The 19897-nt window shown below is 39.4% G+C and overlaps 1 protein-coding gene across 8 annotated transcripts in view; it reads left to right on the forward strand.

Annotated features, from left to right (window-relative positions):
- The first annotated feature begins 4289 nt into the window (after positions 1 to 4289).
- mctp1b (multiple C2 domains, transmembrane 1b) overlaps positions 4290 to 19897 on the forward strand; it is a 35324-nt gene continuing 19716 nt past the window's right edge. For 5 of the 8 annotated variants that reach the window (XM_035185220.2, XM_035185221.2, XM_035185222.2 and 2 more), the window contains exon 1: positions 4293 to 4984. In XM_035185220.2, the coding sequence (XP_035041111.1) occupies positions 4457 to 4984 (528 nt within the window). In that variant the 5' untranslated portion in view covers positions 4293 to 4456. Of the gene's footprint in view, positions 4985 to 13254; positions 13641 to 19897 lie in introns of those variants that run through there. The other 3 variants (XM_035185225.1, XM_035185219.2, XM_035185226.2) reach the window with 3 other exon arrangements.

A 19897-nucleotide genomic window follows, 5' to 3' on the forward strand; every position in this document is an offset into this window, starting at 1 on the left:
AGGTTTTATGTAAATAAGTAATTATATTTTCTAACATTTTACTGTTCATGTATTCTCTTTTGTAAATCAACACTTAAACGTTTGTCTTTTGTATCCGCTCAACGTGAACTCTCACATTTGCAATCCTCTTTGTGCTGGTGGTGTCTTCTTCAGAAAGCTGTGCACCTTGTTTAGTAAAGCCAGGTATTGTGAGCTTCACCTTCCTTTCAAACAGCAGATCACGGATGGTTCTCCAGGAACCCTGAGTCAGATGTAACGAGTTTGTCACTACTCATACGGTAGGAGTCCTGCCACCATTAGCAGAGGAAATGAACATAATAAGGCCACAGGATGCAATTGCCTGCAGGTATTTGATGGCCATAGAAGTGGCTTTATAGTCATCCAGATTCCAGGCCTTTTGGAGTGGGGTCTCAGAGCAGTCTATGATGCATGTTGTGTTTGGGTGGTGTTCTTTAAAGCCCTGGGGCATGGTGGCCCGGATAGTTTCCCATTGGAAGCCAAAGAATGTATTGCCTCATATTTCCTTCCATTATAGGTCAATCCAGTAGCTCAACACTCGGCTAACGACGCTCTGGGACACATTAAACCTCTCAGCCAAGTCTCCCTGGAGCAGATTAAGCCTTAACTTCATCAAAGTCTACAGAAGCTGGTCTGTAGGATCAAGCTGAAGGCTATATTTGAAGAGAGCTACAAGGTGGTAAGCCACTGTATGAAAAGCAGGGAGTGACAAGTCAGTATACAGAGTCTTGTAGAGAGGTTCAGCACACTGAGTTCTGTGGTCAGGAGTGGTGGACATAGGCATCGGGTGGAGCCTTCAGGATTAGCTCTGGTTGCTAAGTGTGCGGTGCGGTCCTCCCACAGGGTTCCAACATCTCTTTGCGAGTATGGCACATCCTGGTCATCCATGGTCTCATGCTCCATGATGTCTGTTGCATTTTTATCTAGAAAAACAATCAATTGTATTTCGTTATTAATATGTAGTTTATAAACATATGACAAAGTTTCCTACTGTAAATGAGACATTTTCAGTATAACTATGAAATCATCCAAAAAAGAGGCAAATGGTGATTGAGCTTATCTGTGCTTTGCCAGCCATAGACAGCCATGTATTTCCTTGGGATAATTTATAAGTAGCATTTCTAGAACTAGCTGCTACTACTGAATTAATTTGGAAACAAACTTTACACAGCCTTTGGTTTTTGGCATTGTTATTATTACCCTTACAAATTGTACACATACTGAAGATGAGATAAGATAGGATGTACCTTTATTAATCTTCTAGAGGAAATTCATAAATGACACAGCAGCACAAGGAAGTGGCAGCGCAAGGGGGAAAATGTTGTAAGAGTAAAAATATGAACAAAAATAGAAATACTATATACAATAGGTAGAAATAATACTGTGTATACATAGGTCTTTTTTTCAAAAATGTGCAATATATATATATTGACCAAGTTTGTGTTATTGGGTAATTCTCCATTCCTGAAGTATACAGTGTAGAAGATGTGCAGCAGTTCTTTCTTGAAATCTAGATTTAGTGTTCTACCTAGGGCGCTGTGAGGTTATGCAGTCTAATGGCTGATGGCACAAGGAGCCCCCCAAAAGCTTTGAGGTGCGTGGCTTCATAACAAAGCGTATTCATGGGAGCCTGACAATTAAGACAGCCTTTGCTTTTTGTGATTACTATTGTTATTAAAGTTACAAATTGTTCGCTCACTTCCTTAACCAACCAATGTAAACAGAAGTAACTGATAATTGACACTTTCATATACCCCATTTCTGGACTAGCACTTGACATGTTCGAAGGAGCTTCATATCCAAGCCACTTCTCCGGGTAGGAGAAGTGCTTTTCTATTCATAAAGTGAAATGAAGAAACAATAGGATGCTTGGGTGGGTTTTTTTTAGGTTTGAATTCTTCAACCAGAGCCTGAAGGCTGCGTTTTGTGTTCGGAGGTGGATGTGGGTTGTACGGGGCTCCAGGGCTGCACTGCTTTCCTGCTATAAAAACCGTTTCCTCCAATTATTATGGCATCCTCTAAAAAGTTACACTTCAATTATAGTGAAAATGCTCGGAAAACAAATATGGCAACTTTATCTTCAATAGAATATTGAGGTATATATATTATGCCAGAGGAAGCACTGACAGACAATTACTGAACATAAACATTTCATAATAAAGTTCAACGGCAAGTACTGAACCGAATGTATTACAAGGTAATGATAGTAATAAATAAAATAAAATTACAAATATTAAATAGAAATAGGTAAACACAATAAAATGTGACACAAGGGTAAAATAATGAATTATCTAATTCCATGGGAAAGGTTTTCAAAATATGATGTATTTTTTGTGCTATGGCTGTCTTCACTAATTTTAAGGATTTTATGTATAATCTAAATAAATTGTCATCTAACTGAACATATAATGCTCTCAAATAATTGTAGGCTTAGTGTTCACACGCATCTCGTCTACCAATCTACAGCTATGTGACTTCCGGAAGTTCTAACACAAGACGGAGGTTCTCTGTGACACCCTGGTTTACACCGAGAATAAGGTGAATAATTTCAGTCAGTTTGTTGTTCACGTGTCAGATGTGACAGAGAAGAAAACAGGAGCTCAGACCATCAATCAGGTTCTCTTGTTCTGCTACAGCCTCACGGGGCGCTGTTTCACCCAAATATTTAATAAAGATGCATGAAAAAATATAGCCCGAGAACGTCCCGAGCTTCTTTGTGTAAATGGGAAACCTGAGTTCCACACGTTTATAGCTGTGATCTCGGGAGATTTAAAAAGGGGTACATAGTTTGATACAGATCTCATTCATGGCGTCAGCTCAGCTCGGGCTGTGACTCACAGTACAGTGACTCTGTGGCTTCATGTTGAGCTCAGACGAATGCAGACATACACCTGGACCCACCCACTCTTACAATCATCGTAATAAAATAATAACTCTACTTATAGCAGAAGATACAGACAGGCAATACAGTACTCTGTGCCGTGCACTGACCGTTATAGTAAAGTATTCTGTTTAAAGGGATAGTTCACCGAAAAAAAGAATTCACTCATTATCTACTCACCACTATGCCGATGGAGGGGTGGGTGAAGTGATTGAGTCCACAAAACACTTTAGGAGTTTCAGGGTAAACAGCGTTGCAGCCAAATCCAGTACAAATGAAGTAACTGGTGACTGATTCTTCAAAGGTAAAAATAACGACAGAAAAAAACACAAGACTCAAACACTTCACCCACCCCTCCATCGGCATAATGGTGAGTAGATAATGAGTGAATTCTTTTTTTCGGTGAACTATCCCTTTAAAACAGAATGTCTTTTCAGTTCAAACAGAGGAAACATTCAACCATCAGTTACTCACAGAAAGAAACAACAAACAGGACTGACATGTTGAAACAATATAACTTGAGGGGTATACTTAGCTTATATAGGTGGAGAAAATTGTATTTGTTAAAGGAAATGACTTTCATATTAGTATCTAGGTGTGGTGAGGATATTTATATTTATATTTAGTTGAAATGCTGATATTTATATCTAGTTGTGATGATGATATTTATGTTTAGTTGAAATGCTGATATTTATATCTAGTTGTGATGATGATATTTATGTTTAGTTGTGATGATATTTGTGTTTAGGTGTGATGATATTCATGTTTAGTTGTGATGATATTCATGTTTAGTTGTGATGATATTCATGTTTAGTTGTGATGATATTCATGTTTAGTTGTGATGATATTCGTGTTTAGTTGTGATGATGATATTCATGTTTAGTTGTGATGATGATATTTGTGTTTAGTTGTGATGATGACATTCATCTTTAGTTGTGATGATGATATTTGTGTTTAGTTGTGATGATGATATTCATCTTTAGTTGTGATGATGATATTTGTGTTTAGTTGTGATGATGATATTCATCTTTAGTTGTGATGATGATATTTGTGTTTAGTTGTGATGATGATATTCATCTTTAGTTGTGATGATGATATTCGTGTTTAGTTGTGATGATGATATTCATCTTTAGTTGTGATGATGATATTTGTGTTTAGTTGTGATGATGATATTTGTGTTTAGTTGTGATGATGATATTCATCTTTAGTTGTGATGATGATATTTGTGTTTAGTTGTGATGATGATATTCATCTTTAGTTGTGATGATGATATTTGTGTTTAGTTGTGATGATGACATTGTGAAGTGTAAGCTCAGTCAGCTTGTTTTTCACTGATGTGACAGCGAAGAAATCCAATAGTCTGTCTGGAGTTGTAAATCTAAAAGTGGGCTGGACCCGGACCACCAGCGCTGCAGCCGAAACCCTCGGCTCCGCTGCAGTTCTACCGAGGTGTCATGCAGCTGAACAGGGAAATAGACAGCTTACATAAGTTTGTCGCTGGATCCATAGCCTCCACATCGGCGTGACAGCCCGGCTGAGCTCCGAGCAGAGGCGGGAATGGAGCGGGGAGACGGGGACGAGGATGAGAGGAGCTCGTCCCAGCAGAACTCGCTGTGGAAACAGTTCCAGGCCAAAGCCAAGCCGCTGCTCAGCCCCAAGCTGGGCGCCAGGGACCCGGAGAACAAGAGGGAGCGAGGCATGTGGATGTTCAAGATGATGAAACGGAGGGAGAACGTCGCCCACGACCGGGTGATCTCCTCCTCGCAGCCCGACCTGCTCTTCTCCTCCCGGGGGGACGTGGACGCCACAGAGGCTCCGCTCCGCGGAGAAGCGGCGGCGAGCGGCTCCGGACTCGTGCGGGAGAAGCTGCCGTCGTCCTCCCAGCACAAGACTGCCTTCCTGGACAAGCCCACGGTGGCTCAGCTGGTGCAGTCCCACCACAAGAGCTCCTCTCTGGGGTCTGCGTGTCTGGAGAAGCTGTCCGAGCCACCGGCCAGCGGCAGCGGGGGCAGCAGCGGGGGCGAGGCGGCAACAGCTGCTGCTGCAGCCACGGAGCCCCCGCTGGAGAGCAGGGATGAGCAGCCGGTGAGTCAAGCATGGGGGGGTTGGCCTTTTAATAGGAAATCTATTTACACGACAATGTTTTGATCGGCTACTGGATTACTGTAAAATTGATGTTAGCACATTTAGTTCGGTTTCTGTGTTGTAGCTGTAGACGTGGCCTGTGTGTACATCCTGAGTAAAACACGTGTTATTTAAACTGATGGACGGATATATACATGTATTAATAATCAATAACATGAAGCAATATGTTTACATGCAACAACTATTAGTATTAGTAGTATTTTGTTGAATAACTATTTAACAGCTTGCATACACCTTAGGTCAGGTGGGGTTTCCCTGTGTGTATATCCTGGGTAAAACACGTGTTATATAAATTGATGGATGGATATACATTCATGGATAATCAATAACATGAAGCAATTTGTTTATATGCAAACGTCTGTGAGCAAATACCGTATTTTGTTGGGTTTCGATGCAAAGGTAAAATCCCACTCGTGCAGCAAACACTTTCCTTATGTCTCTTACTTTATTTTCACTAACTGGGAATATATATAAAATATATGATTTGGGCATATTGTGCAAAAATGTTGGTACTTAGTAATCTGCCTCCTCCAGCACAAGGCGATGCATCACAAATAGTTTGTTGTGTTTAATCAACGATTCAAAACCCAAAGATTTTCAATGCACACTGACATAAAAGAGAAAAACAGTGGCCTTTCCAGTGAGAAGCTCCAGCCTGACACTCTTTGGCATCTGATGTCAATCAATTACTGTAAAGCTCCATTTAGTGTTTTTAGGTATCAAACATTCAGTGTTGTGTGTTTGTGACAGGCCAATTTGAGTGATGAAAAAAAAAAAAGGGATTATAATAGAACATTTTGATTTGACTGTTCTAGTGTTTACACTGTTTGGGGTCAGCAGCTTGCAGTAAACACCTTAGGTCATGTGTTTCATTTGCCTAGCATAACACAGAGTGTCTCAATCAGCTTTACTGGGCCACATCAACAGCCTTTCAGACCCAGCCCGAGTTGTTTCGTGTACAAGTAAACAAAGGACCTCAGAAGACAAATAAGAGAAACCACATGTTGCAGCTGGACACACAGGAGGGACAATTGTCTTCTCAAAAAATTAAAAGAAGGATTTAACAATTTCTATTTCCACAAAGCCAGATATTTAAAGTTATGTCAGTGAAACATAACATAACTCAACACCTGAATGGATCATTCAGCTGAGTCCACACCTCTCTTCACCATGTCAACACACACTGGACATCATCATCTTCATGTTGCTGGACTGTTGTATTAGACTGAATTCAGTTTTTATCTAAGTGGGCCTAATAAACTGGAAATTGTGTGTACTGTATATGCACAGTATAGGGACAGTACTGTATGGGTGGCTACGAGGGGCTGACTCTGTGCATGTGATGTGGAGGTGGGGTCCTGCACATTTCAGCAGGAACATAATCTGCAGAATGTGCAAAAAAGGTCATAAAAGAGGAGCGTGTCATGGTAACATGCTCCTAAGTTGATCATTGCCAAACAGAGAAAACAAGCCAACTCACGAAACTAACAACTCACCAAAGTAAACAGCCTTAATGCTCGTTTAGGTTTGAGCTGCACTAACGCCTTCCAGCACTGCAAACTGTTAAATCCCATAGGAAACAATAGTTATGCACACGTGTAGAACATGAGCAGTCCTGCTCTCGTCATGGTGCCTGGGAGGTTATTCAACAGGAATGCCTTTCACCTGGAACAACATCTTTAGGCGGTGGTGGCATGGTGGAGCAGTGGGTAGCACTGTCGCCTCATAGCAGGCCAAAGACATGCAGATCGGTGTTAGGGTAATTATAGACTCCAGGCAAGGTAAGGCAGTTTTATTCACAAAGCACACAGAGGTCGATTCAAGGTGCTGTACAGGGACATTAAAAACAACACAGAGACAAAATGAAAAGAAATCAATTTAAGATCAGAATACTCAGTGGAAACATTTTTAAAGAAAATTAAAAAATGCTCAAAATATAAGAGTTAAATTGACTAAAAGAGGTTAAGTATATATAAAGTTAAGTTAAAGGAGATATGTGAAAATGATGGCCCTAGATTTCCCAAATATTTTAGTTAAAGGCTCTTGTGACTAAAGACGAATTCCATCTGGATTTGAAAGCAGCAATGGATGTGGCATTCCTAAAACCAGGCATTTGACCGTAGGTGTGAATATGAGTGTGAATGGTTGCTCTGTGTTTGCCCTGTGATGCACTGGCGACCTGTCCAGGGTGTACCCCACCTCTCGCCCTGTGTCAGCTGGGATTGGCTGCGGCTCCCCCCTCAAAGGATAAGCCCTAAAGATGATGGATGGATCTTAGGGTGGCATGAATTGAGGTGTGGTAAAGAGAGATAGTAAGCCTTTTTCACAGCAGCCACTTTGACATGGTAAACACAGTTGTAAACAAAGACTCTATACCTAAATAGAATAGAACTTCAATAATGTGATTAGTTCACCCAATATTAATGTAAAAATGGCTGCTGTGAAGGTCTATAACACTGATAATATTACAGTATATACTCATTATAACTGTGAGGTGGGTATGTAAGTTTTGCAGTCACACAGGGTGCGGACTCAAAAGCTCTTCAGCTAATTTTGGGGTTTTGGACTGACAGTCTTGTTTCACAGTGCAGGATACAAGGAAAAGGTGGAACAATTTAATGCTGGGACCAGCTAGAACATTTTCATCGGCAAATGTACACGTCATAATAATTTGACAAAATGAATTAGATAAGTATATATTTGGAGAAAACTTTATCAGTGATTATAACATGTATCAATCAATCAATCAAATTTTATTTGTATAGCCCATATTCACAAATCACAATTTGTCTCATAGGGCTTTAACATGGTGTGACATCCTCTGCCCTTAACCCTCAACAACAGGAAGGAAAAACTACTAAAAACCCTTTTAACAGGGTAAAAAGAAGGTAGAAACCTCAGAGAGAGCCACATGTGAGGGATCCCTCTCCCAGGACGGACAGAAGTGCAATAGATGTCAAGTGTAAAGGAGAATATCATCAAGATAAGGGTATTTGTAGCATTGATTAGAATAAACACTTTGTAGCATAATGGAAGGTCAATGAATTGATGGATTATTGTCAGTAATGGTCGAGTATCTGAGGAGAAATATTATATATCAAGCAGTCTTGTACCCTAAACGTTACAGCATATTCTTCAAATAAGATTCACTGGGTATATTGTGTGATGTTTTATGATGTTTTTTGTGCTTTATGACTTATTGGACCTGAACCATCATTAATGTTAGTTACACCTGTTGTTTTCCTGTTAAGAGCAATGTGAAATGTCAGTGGTGAGAACGGTCGATGTGGACAGACAGAGAGGGGTTGGTGCTGGAATCTGAGCTCCTGTGTGGTGAACAGGCTGGAGCGTTTACAATAAAGCAATGTTTATAGATGCTCAGAAAATACATTTAAGGCTGAACACTCGTTGGCACGTACTACTTCTTAGCATGAACTTATTTGTCACCTTGATCTTAAACCACAAAAGGTTATAGACACTGAAATCGAGTGAAGGGAATTGAATTTCTTACTCCTTTGTGTAAGATGATTTAGCTGCTGTGACAAAGTCTGATTGAAATGGGTCATGGAAATTACTAGACCCCAAATAATCCAACACTTGATTAGACATGTGAAGTTTGGAGAAGAAAGATAAACTTTGGAGTTGTATAGGATGCTTATAAATCTTTCCATTTCTACTTATATAATTATGCTACAGTGTATTTTTGTTGTTTTTATGGACTACTACCTCTGGGGGAAGGTGTAGACAGTCATGTGCTTCTTTTTTGGCACATGGCACAAGGTTCGCTATAGCTGCACCTCCTCACTTGCCAGTGATGACAGTCCCTGAGAGGCCACGCAACAGGGAGAAGCTATTTCCTTCAGCTTTTGTGGACCACCATCACCTCAGCCAACCAGAAAATCATTAATGGGAATTAAAGTCTGAAGTTTCACTGTGATACGTATGATTTAATCTGTTAAAACCCTGTTCACACCCAGAAAAAACGAAAAAAAAATAAAACGGAAATAATGTACACAAAATAGGGCTGACACTATTTAGACAAATTTGGAACATTTCTTTGAACCATGAGAATAAAACATTTGAACATTTGAAAAAAGTGGAGCAAAAATGTGACTTGCCTCTGTGACTAGCTCAGATCCCCTACAGGGACAACTTTCCAAGCTTGATTTTGACTCTTTATGTAGGATCAAATATTTGTTGGCAATAAGCAAAAGTAATTTTAAGGCATCTCAAAGAGGTGACACACACTTTTAGACTCAAACAAGTAGCAGTGGAGCTTTTATTAGTCTCATTGTTATCTGTTGTAGTGAGTGATTAGATAATGTGGGCGAGTCAGTGACACATCCCCACTCAAGAATGGCCTAAAGTTGAACACACTTGTGCGAAGGCTAAAAAGAAAATCCCATAAAAAAGACTAAAACAAACCCTATGCTGCAAGTTTTTGGAAGCGCAACTGGCAGAGTAGAGTGATGAGGAGGGGAGGGGGTATGAAGTCATTTCTTTGAGCAGTGCTTTTGAGATACAACATGCTTGACATACAATAGACCTACTCACATACTCCTCCATTCCTGACAACAAGTCCTCAATTCATTTGTCATTGCTGCTCCCTTCATCTCTATCCGACATTTCCTTATGTATAACTACTTTAAACATTGACACACTTTTCCATTATGTTACAAACTGTTTCCTCTAATCAATGTTACTCTCAATTACACACGCAGCATCTATTGCATCTATCCTTTTTTTTACCCTGTTAATGGTTTTTTAATCTTGTTGAGGGTTAAGGGCAGAGGATGTCACAGCTTGTTAAAGCCCTATGAGACACATTGTGTCTCAGCTGGAACCTGGATGCAGCTAGTTGGGAACATTTTCTGCCAGAAACGTAAACCTATGACTTTCTGTTGTTTTTGAACGTCTTTGTCATTACCTAGCATATTGATTACTTGTTACACTGAAGCCATGTTCGTTTTAATACCAAGTTTATTTGTATACAGTAGGCTAACTTTTTACAGCAGTGAGAGTAGGATGTATGTATGTCCACACAAAGGTACACCATCACCTCGATTACTCGCGGCTGTTGGGGTCCATCAAAAAAGCGAGAGTTGGGCTACTTATCAAAAATAAAAGTAATTACCGCAAATTAAAGGCTGAGCAATAAAAACGTCATTCAAAACTCTATTTTAAAGATGTATGGAATGCAGCACACGCTGTGTTTCTTTGAAAAGGATGTAGCTAGCTATTGTAAACCAAATTGACAGAATTAATGGATTGTTTTATTTTTCTCTCAACCCGACATGATCAAATGCGTCAAATGAAAGTCCGAAGTCCTCTTGTCCGAGAAAGCACGCTGTATCCATTATTGATTGACAACGCAAACAGGTGACTGTATTTATAGTCCACAGGAACAAAATTGTCTTGCTGGCAAGTGGCTAACGTTAGCAATTCTAGATCTTGCAGCATGATCTTGGTTAAAACAACCAAGATCATGGTTGATCATGGTCGATGACATCAACATCGCTTTCTCCTCCGCTGAGCCACAGGAGACATTTAACACCTGTGAACTACTTCCCATTAACTGACGTTTATGTGTAAAACTACTTCCCCTTTGCACTTTACATCCATTTCCTCTAAAGTAAAAATATATTCAGAAACCACCAATACTCATCTCCAACATACTGTCACATAGAGGAAACTGCTGAGGTCAGATTTTCATATTGAAGTCCATCGTTCCTGCAGGTTTTGATAAGTTTTCACTGACCGGATTCTATCCTGAGATCCACATAGAGACGGTAGAGTTCTACTCACAAATGGATTAAGTCAAAAATATGACAAGGTAAATACAGTTACTATAAATTACCCCAAAGTTTCCAGTTTATTCCCATTAATTCCCGTATATTCCCGTTAATTCCCATGGAAAGTTTCCAACTTTGAATATTCCCGGAATTTTGCAACCCTAGTTGGAAGTCTAACTGGCAGGGTTTTTAAGCAAACATCATTTACTCCGCAGAGATTGGATATTTAAGAGCCCACGCAGAGATAGAACCCGGTCGAGGAGGGTAATAGCGTCCATTATGACTGTCCTCTATTTGCGGTGTTAGGATTTCTTTTCTTTCGCCTGTTATCATCGCTGTCAGTAGCAGCACCGAGGGTTACACTATCTTTTGAAACACAGAGGTTCATTTCTAAAGAGCTTTTATGTGTGGTTAAGATATGTGTGTGTCAGGGGTCTTTCTTCTTTCTTTTAGCTGGTAGGAGGAGACAAGAGATACTATTTCACTCCCTGTCTGGGGAACCTTGTTTGTCCTCTATGAAGTTATGTGTCTGGTCTCTACCTGTACTAACCTGCACGGAAACACATGTCAGACATCAGGGAAGCAGAGCTGCAAGATTTTGCATTTGAACGTCGAGTCTGTTTTGTGAATCAATCATTCAACACAAAAATGTGTGTGAATTGAACTGGCCTGGTAACAGGGAATAAGGTTATTGAATAGTGTGAACTGCAGTTTCTCAGGCATTTATTTATGAGCATGCTGTGTGATGGGCTACTGAACGTTAGCCACTTTTATTGAGTTTTCACTGTGGAGAGTAGCGGACTGAGGGAAAACAAACCACTCGCATGCTTTCAAGCTGATAGTAAATGTTGTCTTTGCACAAAACAAGTTGGGTGAGACCAAGTTATACTGTCAGGAACTCTTTTTCTCTGTGTGTGCAGTCAAATGAGTGTGAAAATTGACTGTCTCCTTCAGTCAGCTCATTATACTGTATGTTATACGTCCTTGTCAAAGAGTGTTAGCAGTGTTACTTCAGAGTATGTTTTCCGAGGAGGCTAACAGAAGACATTTAGTCTTAAAACATGGTGTAAATGACGCCATTTCGAGTCGAATAAGAATGTTTTTTCTGTTGTTTTATTATGTCTGAAGTAGAGGTCACAATTGACTTCAATTTTATGGAATCAGCTGCAAAGCTGTTAACTCCTGAGACTCCAGAAGTGTTTTGTGGACTCAAACACTTCACCCACCCCCCCATCTGCTTAGTGGTGAGTAGATAGTAAGTGAAGTTAAATTTTTTGGTGAACTATCCCTCTAAGCGTCTGTCATTCGTTACTGGTGCAAGTGGCATAATTTTACTTTTATGTTTTAATTTCCGAACCGGGAACACTCAAAATAGTTCTTCAATTTCACTATAGTTTGTCATATCATTTCAGATACAACAATCACACAGCAGTCCGCAGGGTTGGTGTTGTTAGCTATTTTTTGCATCTGTGATTTCAACACTCTATTACTGTTGCGGTTCAAGGTTACAAAGCCAACTTCTGCTGTGAGATTTGATAGTTGCATGAGAGAGAGCCAGCTAACATCATCTGGGTCGAGCTAGCTGCTCGTGCTATAAGAATGAGTCCATAAATTAAGTTAGCAAATACAATTTGAAAACAACTTTTATTGAATGCTCACAGGCACTTACAGTCTACCAGGAGCATTGTACGGGTAAAAATGATTATATAAGTAAATTATGTCTAATATTTTTAAACTTTTTTGTCTCAGGACGTCGGAGAGGGCTTATTAACAAGCCACCAACGGTAGTAGCCTAACATTAGCTTTTTACTTCTTGAAATTGTAATTAGACTTCAGAAATCATAAACGTGATCATTTGTGAATATTATCTTGCTGTGAACAAAACTTGCAAGTATCATAAGCTTTAGTTTGTACAGATTAAACAAACAAGAAATAACTAGAGGTGCTGGTGGGTAGATTCTGTTACATATGGACAGACAGTTCTTTCCACATTTTCCAGTCCTTATGCTAAGCTAACTTGTCATTGAATACCCAGCAAGAAACAGAAATAGTGTATTTCTAAAATGTAGAACGCTTGTTTTAAAGAAGACTAGCTTTGCCCTCACGAACAGGGCTGCATTTGTATTGTTTTCGCTTTTGCACATTGGTTCTAAAACCGTTTTATTTTCTATTAAATGGACAAATTTGTATGATTTGATATATGGTATCATTATTGTTTTTTTATTTTTTATTTCTTTGCACAAAAGTAAAGTTACTTGAAATTTTTATTTGACTTAAGTTTTGTTTATTAGGACACTAGACTGCAGTCATGTCTTCCTAGTGTTCCCTTTAGTATAGTCAGGCTTGCTCCATTGGTTAAGGATAAAAGTTAAGCCAACCAGCTCAGTTCCTCCTCTTCCTCCCTCCCTCTCACTTGTTCCTCCTCCTTTCATTCAGCTTTAACACGGACAGTACAACACCTTCTCCTTCTCTGCTGGGTCTGCTTTCTTTGGAGATACTTCCTGAGGTCACAGGAGATTATTTTGCGTTTTATCTGGACCTACTGTGGTAGTATTCTCAGTATCTCTTCCTCTGCCATGTCTCCCACATAGTCGCACTTTTTAAAAATAGTCCCCACTCACCGCTCTCCTCATTACACCACCTCACCCTGACTGTATTATCCCCCTGCGCCCTGCTCGACCCTGGATCTCCTTCTAAGTCAGGCCCCGGTGGCAGAGTCCCGTCTAGCGATTCGAGGGTTACTTCGTCATGGCTCTTGTAATGACTGCTTTTCCCTCGCCTCCACATGTGGACGACTTCTGTCGGTGAGCTCATCATTAAACTACAAGCATTTTGCATTCAACTAGATCAATATTTTTATGTTTATATATGTGTCTTTTGCAGTTAAGTAATTTCAGTTATTAAGGCATGTTAGAAAATGACTAATTAAAGTACTGTACAAGTTAACCTCAGCTTATTTTTATATATATTTTTTGAGTTCAGAGTTCAAGTGAAACAAACCAAAGCAGGATTAACAGAAAATAGTTTGAATCAACATAACTTAAACCAACCGAAGTTGATTTTAATGGAAGCAGAATCTTGACGAGGTTAAAGTATTGGGAGTGTTTAAAGAGTTTGGACTGCATTACATTTTTTAATACTGCTTAACGCTATTGACTCACTAGCACCTCTTGGGGTACAAAGTGGTAATACAAGGCTTAAATTGCCCCTATAATTCATTGATAATCAAAATAGTTGTTAATAGGTGACTACAAAAGTCGTATCATACCACAAAACATTTGCACACTTCAGTGTTTTTACTCTTCCTGATTGTAAAAGACAAAAACATCTCTGCAAGCTAGTGGAAAAAAGTCTTTGTGTGCTATAGCTTTGAGCTAATCTTCATGTTTGTCCCAATACCAAACATCATGCGTCTAACTAACATTTGAGGGCCTTCCATGGTGAGCTACTGACTAGTGCGTCTTGTACTAAGTTAGCGGTGTGGGCCGTGTGGTGGAGTCTCCTACAGCCGATCATAGAGTTTAAAGGGGTTCTCACCAAATTGTTGTTAATTGAATCAGCCTTTATTGGGGGCCTCCTCTCAGCTTGGGGGCCCCAGACAATCTCCTGCTTTGCCTAAACTGTTGCGACGCCCCTGACTAGATGTACAATATATAACAGATGAAATAATATATAACAGTTAAAGGGGACATCTTTCTGAAGTTTTATTTTTATTTTTCCTTTTAAGCTTTTAAACATTTTCAATACAAGACTTTTGCGATACAGTTTTGACACTTGTAAGCAAAGGATGAAAATACGTCCTCAATTTGTTACTGAAAGGGTATTGATCATTTTGAAAAACAATTCTGTGATATTTGTTTTATTTTTGCATACGATAATCAACCATACTGTTGTGGCCCTATTTCATTTTCTTTGTGAATGAAGGTTGGTAAGATTTTTTGGGAGAGTGACATCCTATTATTAGACAACAAGCCCAAATTATTTATCATGAATCCCAACCACTCTGAATTCCAACAGTGTAGCTTGCTAACATTAGCATTGGCTTCCATTGTGTGTGGGACTCCTGCTGAGTCATGTGTTGATTCTGTACACTTAGTGCTACGTTAACTCAACCAACACATCTACATTACGAGAAACAGTGAGATCAGACAGCAGCACCATACTTGAGTCTGCATTTGCGGTTATTGATGCACAATAAGCTCTAGTCTGTATGTGTGTCCAAACTCTGTGAGTGTGAATATAAGTAGTGCAACTCACACTGTCAGTTGATCACATCTCACATGTCTCTGCAGTATATTTGTAGGCATTGTGAATGTGTGAGAATGTGTCAGATTGTACTTTTGTAAAATGCATGTTACACTTATGCTTGGAAGGCACCTGTTGGGAGCTTCTTGGCTTTTATTTACTGTATTGATCGCTGCTGTCTGTATTGGCAGCAGTATTGATGTTAATGGGCCCCTGAGGTTTGACCATCATGTCATGGTGATAGATGTTACTCTCAGCTCTCCTTAGTGCATTGACTTTTTTCCCCTCTCTTTCAAGGGTAATTTTCACATGTTTCTGTTTATGTGCTTCTTGAGAGACAGTGTCCTAGTTTTTCATTTAGAGCGTGAAGGATCACAGAACAGGTACACCAGACTCAGACCCGAGGGCCAAATGAGTCAGGGGGGCCCTGGATCAGGAGGATATTTCTTATTTAATATTCAATCAAATGACCATAAAGAGACATAAAACAATCCTAAACACATGAATATTTAGTACAAAAAAGCAAAATGATGACTTAGGACCACAAAAAAGCACAAAGGGATTATAAAATGATGTGAAAAATGACAACGAAAAGACACTAAAAGAAGATGAAAGAACAAATAATAAACGACTATAAAAAGACAAAAAAATACTACAAAGAGATTCAAAACAACTGCAAGATTTGCAAACTAAAGGAAGATTAAAAAAAGTGACAAAAAATGATTATGAAAAAGGCATAAATCAACAGCAGAGAGACACAAAACAACTACAAAGAGACTCAAGTTGACATGAATGTCCACAAACAGACACTTACACAGGGGCCCATTTTCTCACAAGAGATTTCAAGTCATAGTAGATACAGTTGGAAGAGAATGTATTGCTGCTTCCTTTGTAAAATAAAGCTGTGCATGTGTATGTCATATGGAGGATCTCTGGAGACTTTGGTCCAGATTTTCTCCGCAGTTTATCTTTCACACATGCACAACGCAGCGGGGGATTCTCTGTTCAGACGTGTTCACATCAGCAACAAATAATGGAAAACCTTCGGTTTTGGGGCTTTTGGTCTGAACAAAAGAACATTTTAAGTAGGCTTCTTTGATCTAAAATTTATACTGTATTTTTCCAGAGTCAATCAATGAAACAAAAATCTGAAAGACTTTATTTGTACAGCACTACATACACAAAGCGCTTTATAGAATCAAAACAATACCTCCCACATCCCCATCCATGCACAAAGCAAAACAATAACAACAGGAAGTGAGCGAACGCTATCGTGAATCTCATGTTTCCAATGAGGAAACACCAAAGACAGGATAAATATAAAATAATAAAAGAAGATAGATGCTTTGAAGTAAAACCAGAAACAAAAAGTAGGTTATGAGAAAGAAAATCGATCCAGAAAATAAAATAGAATAAATGGCTACACCAGTAAAACAATCCAGTGTTTAAATAAATTAAACATACAGCATACATAAACAAAATTCTATTAAAAGTCAGACTAAAAAGATAGTTCTTGAGTTTTCCTTTAGGATATTTAGCAATCCCTGCAGCCCTCTCTTGATTAAATATGTATCTGACATTAGAGCTGGAGCTTCTGAATCTGACACACTTTATTTTCATGAGCTTTGTGCTCCAAAATCCATGATGCTTAATTCATCCAGATTGTGACTCCTGATCAGGCAGAGAGAAGGTGTGAGACTTGCTGCATGAACTAATTTCGCTCCTGGTTGTTGAGTGGTGCCACAGAGTGGAAATAAGGATTAGGTGTGGCCTGAATCCTGATACACCTAAGACTAAAGCCTGACCTGCATGCGCAGAGTGTGTAGACACAAATACATACACAGCCCTAAAATAGGTGTGCATCAGTGTAGCTGATGGGATTGTAGGTGATCTGACGCTATTCCCTGCTTTGTGCCGTGCTGTCTGAAGACTAATCCCTCTCTAAGCAGCAGGTTAATTCCAGCAACCTGGTCACTCCCTGAGTCATCTTGGGACCAGGTTTGTGGCTGCTGCACACTTGTTTCCCTCATTCATACTCACCAAGGTGATTGGATGTAAGTGTGAGTTAAGACATGCTGCTGCTGCGTCATGATGATGCCGCAAAACCTGTCATCAGTTGTAATGAGATGCAAAGTGGAAACCTCATGGGCTACCTGAGGCCGGATCCTGTGATGTAAACACGCACTGCTGCTGTCTTTGTTTCTGAGGTTGATGACAGAGAAAATATTCACAGATAACACACTGTATTTATGCTAAACCTTAATGTTGTTACCGCTGGGAGAGATGCTAAACAGAAGCGCCTAACAACTGTGAATCTGAAGAGAAGTTCATACCACATCATTTTCTCAATCTATCTTTCTCATAAGTGGATTATGAAACTGTCAAATTCAAAAACAACTCACACAAGACGTCTATCATGTTCAATTCTGAACGTGTGAAACAAAAAAAACAAAAAAAATTAAACAACCTGCAGCACTTACAAGGCGCCATCATTCTGCATAAAAGTAAATGCTGCCACATGCTATCACTGTGACAGTAACAGATGTTTGTGGTGACATGACGTCAGCCGGAAATCTGCAGACTGTTAGCTGGTGTCAGGGGCACTGATCACTCCACCGCCACAGCCTCACAACACGTTGCTCGCCATAATATCTATTCAACAAACACAAACTGAGCTCAGATGTTTACTGAGAAAATGTGGATATTTAAAACTCAATCTTTAAAAAAAATAAAGGATTTTATAGTGAATCATTGAAATAAAAATTACAATTAATTACAAAATAATTATCATGTGTTATTGTGTCATTTGTTTTTTCACTGTGAAAGAAATTGTTATCTGTTGTCTATCTCCACTCAGCGTTACAGAGATTCTAATCTCTTTTGGCTCATTGTTTTGAATATCCACTCATATCTCTGTCCCCGACCTGCTCAGCAGCAAAAAGCACACAGACACAGTCAGAGAGCAGCTGGTGAACGTAGTGGATTATTTGGCTAATGATTATGTACATTAGGAGGTGGTGGAGACCAAACACAGAGATAAAAGAGAGGGAACACTGGATTTAAAGGGATAGTTCTAGAAAATTTTTAATTCACTCATTATCTACTCACCACTATGCCGATGGAGGGGTGGGTGAAGTGTTTGCATCCACAAAACACTTCTGGAGTATCAGGGGTAAACTTTGTTGCAGCACAATCCAATACAATTGAAGTCAATGGCGACCAAGACTTCAGACGTAATAAAACAACAGAAAAAACATAACATGCCTCCATACTGCTTGTGTGGTGTCATCCAAGTGTCCGCAAGCCCCGACATTCATATTCGAAGATCATTTACACCATGTTTTAATGTCTCTGATATCTTCCTACAAGGTGCATTCACGGACCCCTCGGACACATTATTGTGTTACTGCGTCCGCTAGCGTAACCACTTCCTGTGGACTTTAAGGCTTAAAACTCAGTGTAAATGATGTTGTTTCGAATATGAATGTCGTGGCTTGAGGACACTTTGATGACACCACGCGAGCAGTATGGAGGCATGTTAAGTTTCTTCTGTTGTTTTATTACGTCTGAAGTCTAGGCCACCATTTACTTCAATTCTATTGGATTCTGCTGCAACAATGTTTACCCCTGAAACTCCAGAAGTGTTTCGTGGACTCAAACACTTCACCCACCCCCCCATTAGCATTAGTAGATAATGAGTGAATTTTCAGTTTTTGGTGAACTGTCCCTTTAAAAGGAATGATCACGTTGCTGTGTCTGTCAAATGGTTAAATTAATCCAAACAGGTTCATAAGGTAATAATATTCCAGTGTTTTCATCTGTGTAACGTTGACCTTGTACCCATTTTTATAGCTGCAGCCTGTTATCTCCATATTTAACATCATCTCGTCTGAACTGGATTTACCCCACATGCTACATACGTTTTCAACAGCCTTCCTCCCGCGATACAATCTCCACACAGTCAGCCAGACACTCTCAGCCTCCTCATGTTTCACAGGATGGTCTCACTTATTTTATTATGCTGTTTTCAGTTACTGCCCAGTGGAATTTCCGCAGCTTGCTTAATGCCAGAGCAGCACTTGGCACACTTCAAAAGCCTCAGGAAACAAGTATGTGTTTCATAATGTGAGTAATTCTGTGGGTGGTGCTGTGTGTGCTCACAGAGCAGCTCTCCGCGGGGATATTAGGGAAGTTTAAAAGTTTTATAGCGACAGATGGAGGTGAGAGAACACATTGGCTTTCAGACTTTCTACCAACACAACAGAAACACATTCTGCTTAAAGGGAAAGAAAGAAAATATACTCAGATCAGATCATTTGATTATTTGCTTGATTTGTATATTTCTTTATGTTCCACTTCAAACCAAGCAGAGGCTGCATGAAAACTGTTTTTTTCTCTGGCACCAAAAACCTGTAACATAAGTTGTCATAACAGAGATTCGAAGTGATGGAAAGTAAGGAAGTGGAGTTAAGTTACACAATTATTTGTAAAGATACTTCCACAAATCTTCTTGCCTGGGTCTGGGATTTTTTTTTAACCTTCAGTTGCACATCATTGCAGATTTATTTATCAAAACCATTTGGCTTTCATATCTTTTGGTACTATAATAAGTGGAGACAAATTCAAAAGGTATCCAGGTATGATTTTGTATCAGACGTGAAACATATTGTAAGACTGTGAATTACACTGAGCCCTAGTTGTTGTACTTTATGTTAAAGTTGCATTGAGGTAATTCAATAAACCTGAATATGGGATAAATCTAGATTTTTTTGTTTTGTTTTTCAAGCATTTTCTAGAAGTAAAATGCTATTAGTTG

Source organism: Hippoglossus stenolepis, chromosome 18 (assembly GCF_022539355.2).
Source record: "Hippoglossus stenolepis isolate QCI-W04-F060 chromosome 18, HSTE1.2, whole genome shotgun sequence".
Taxonomy (NCBI): Eukaryota; Metazoa; Chordata; class Actinopteri; order Pleuronectiformes; family Pleuronectidae; genus Hippoglossus; species Hippoglossus stenolepis.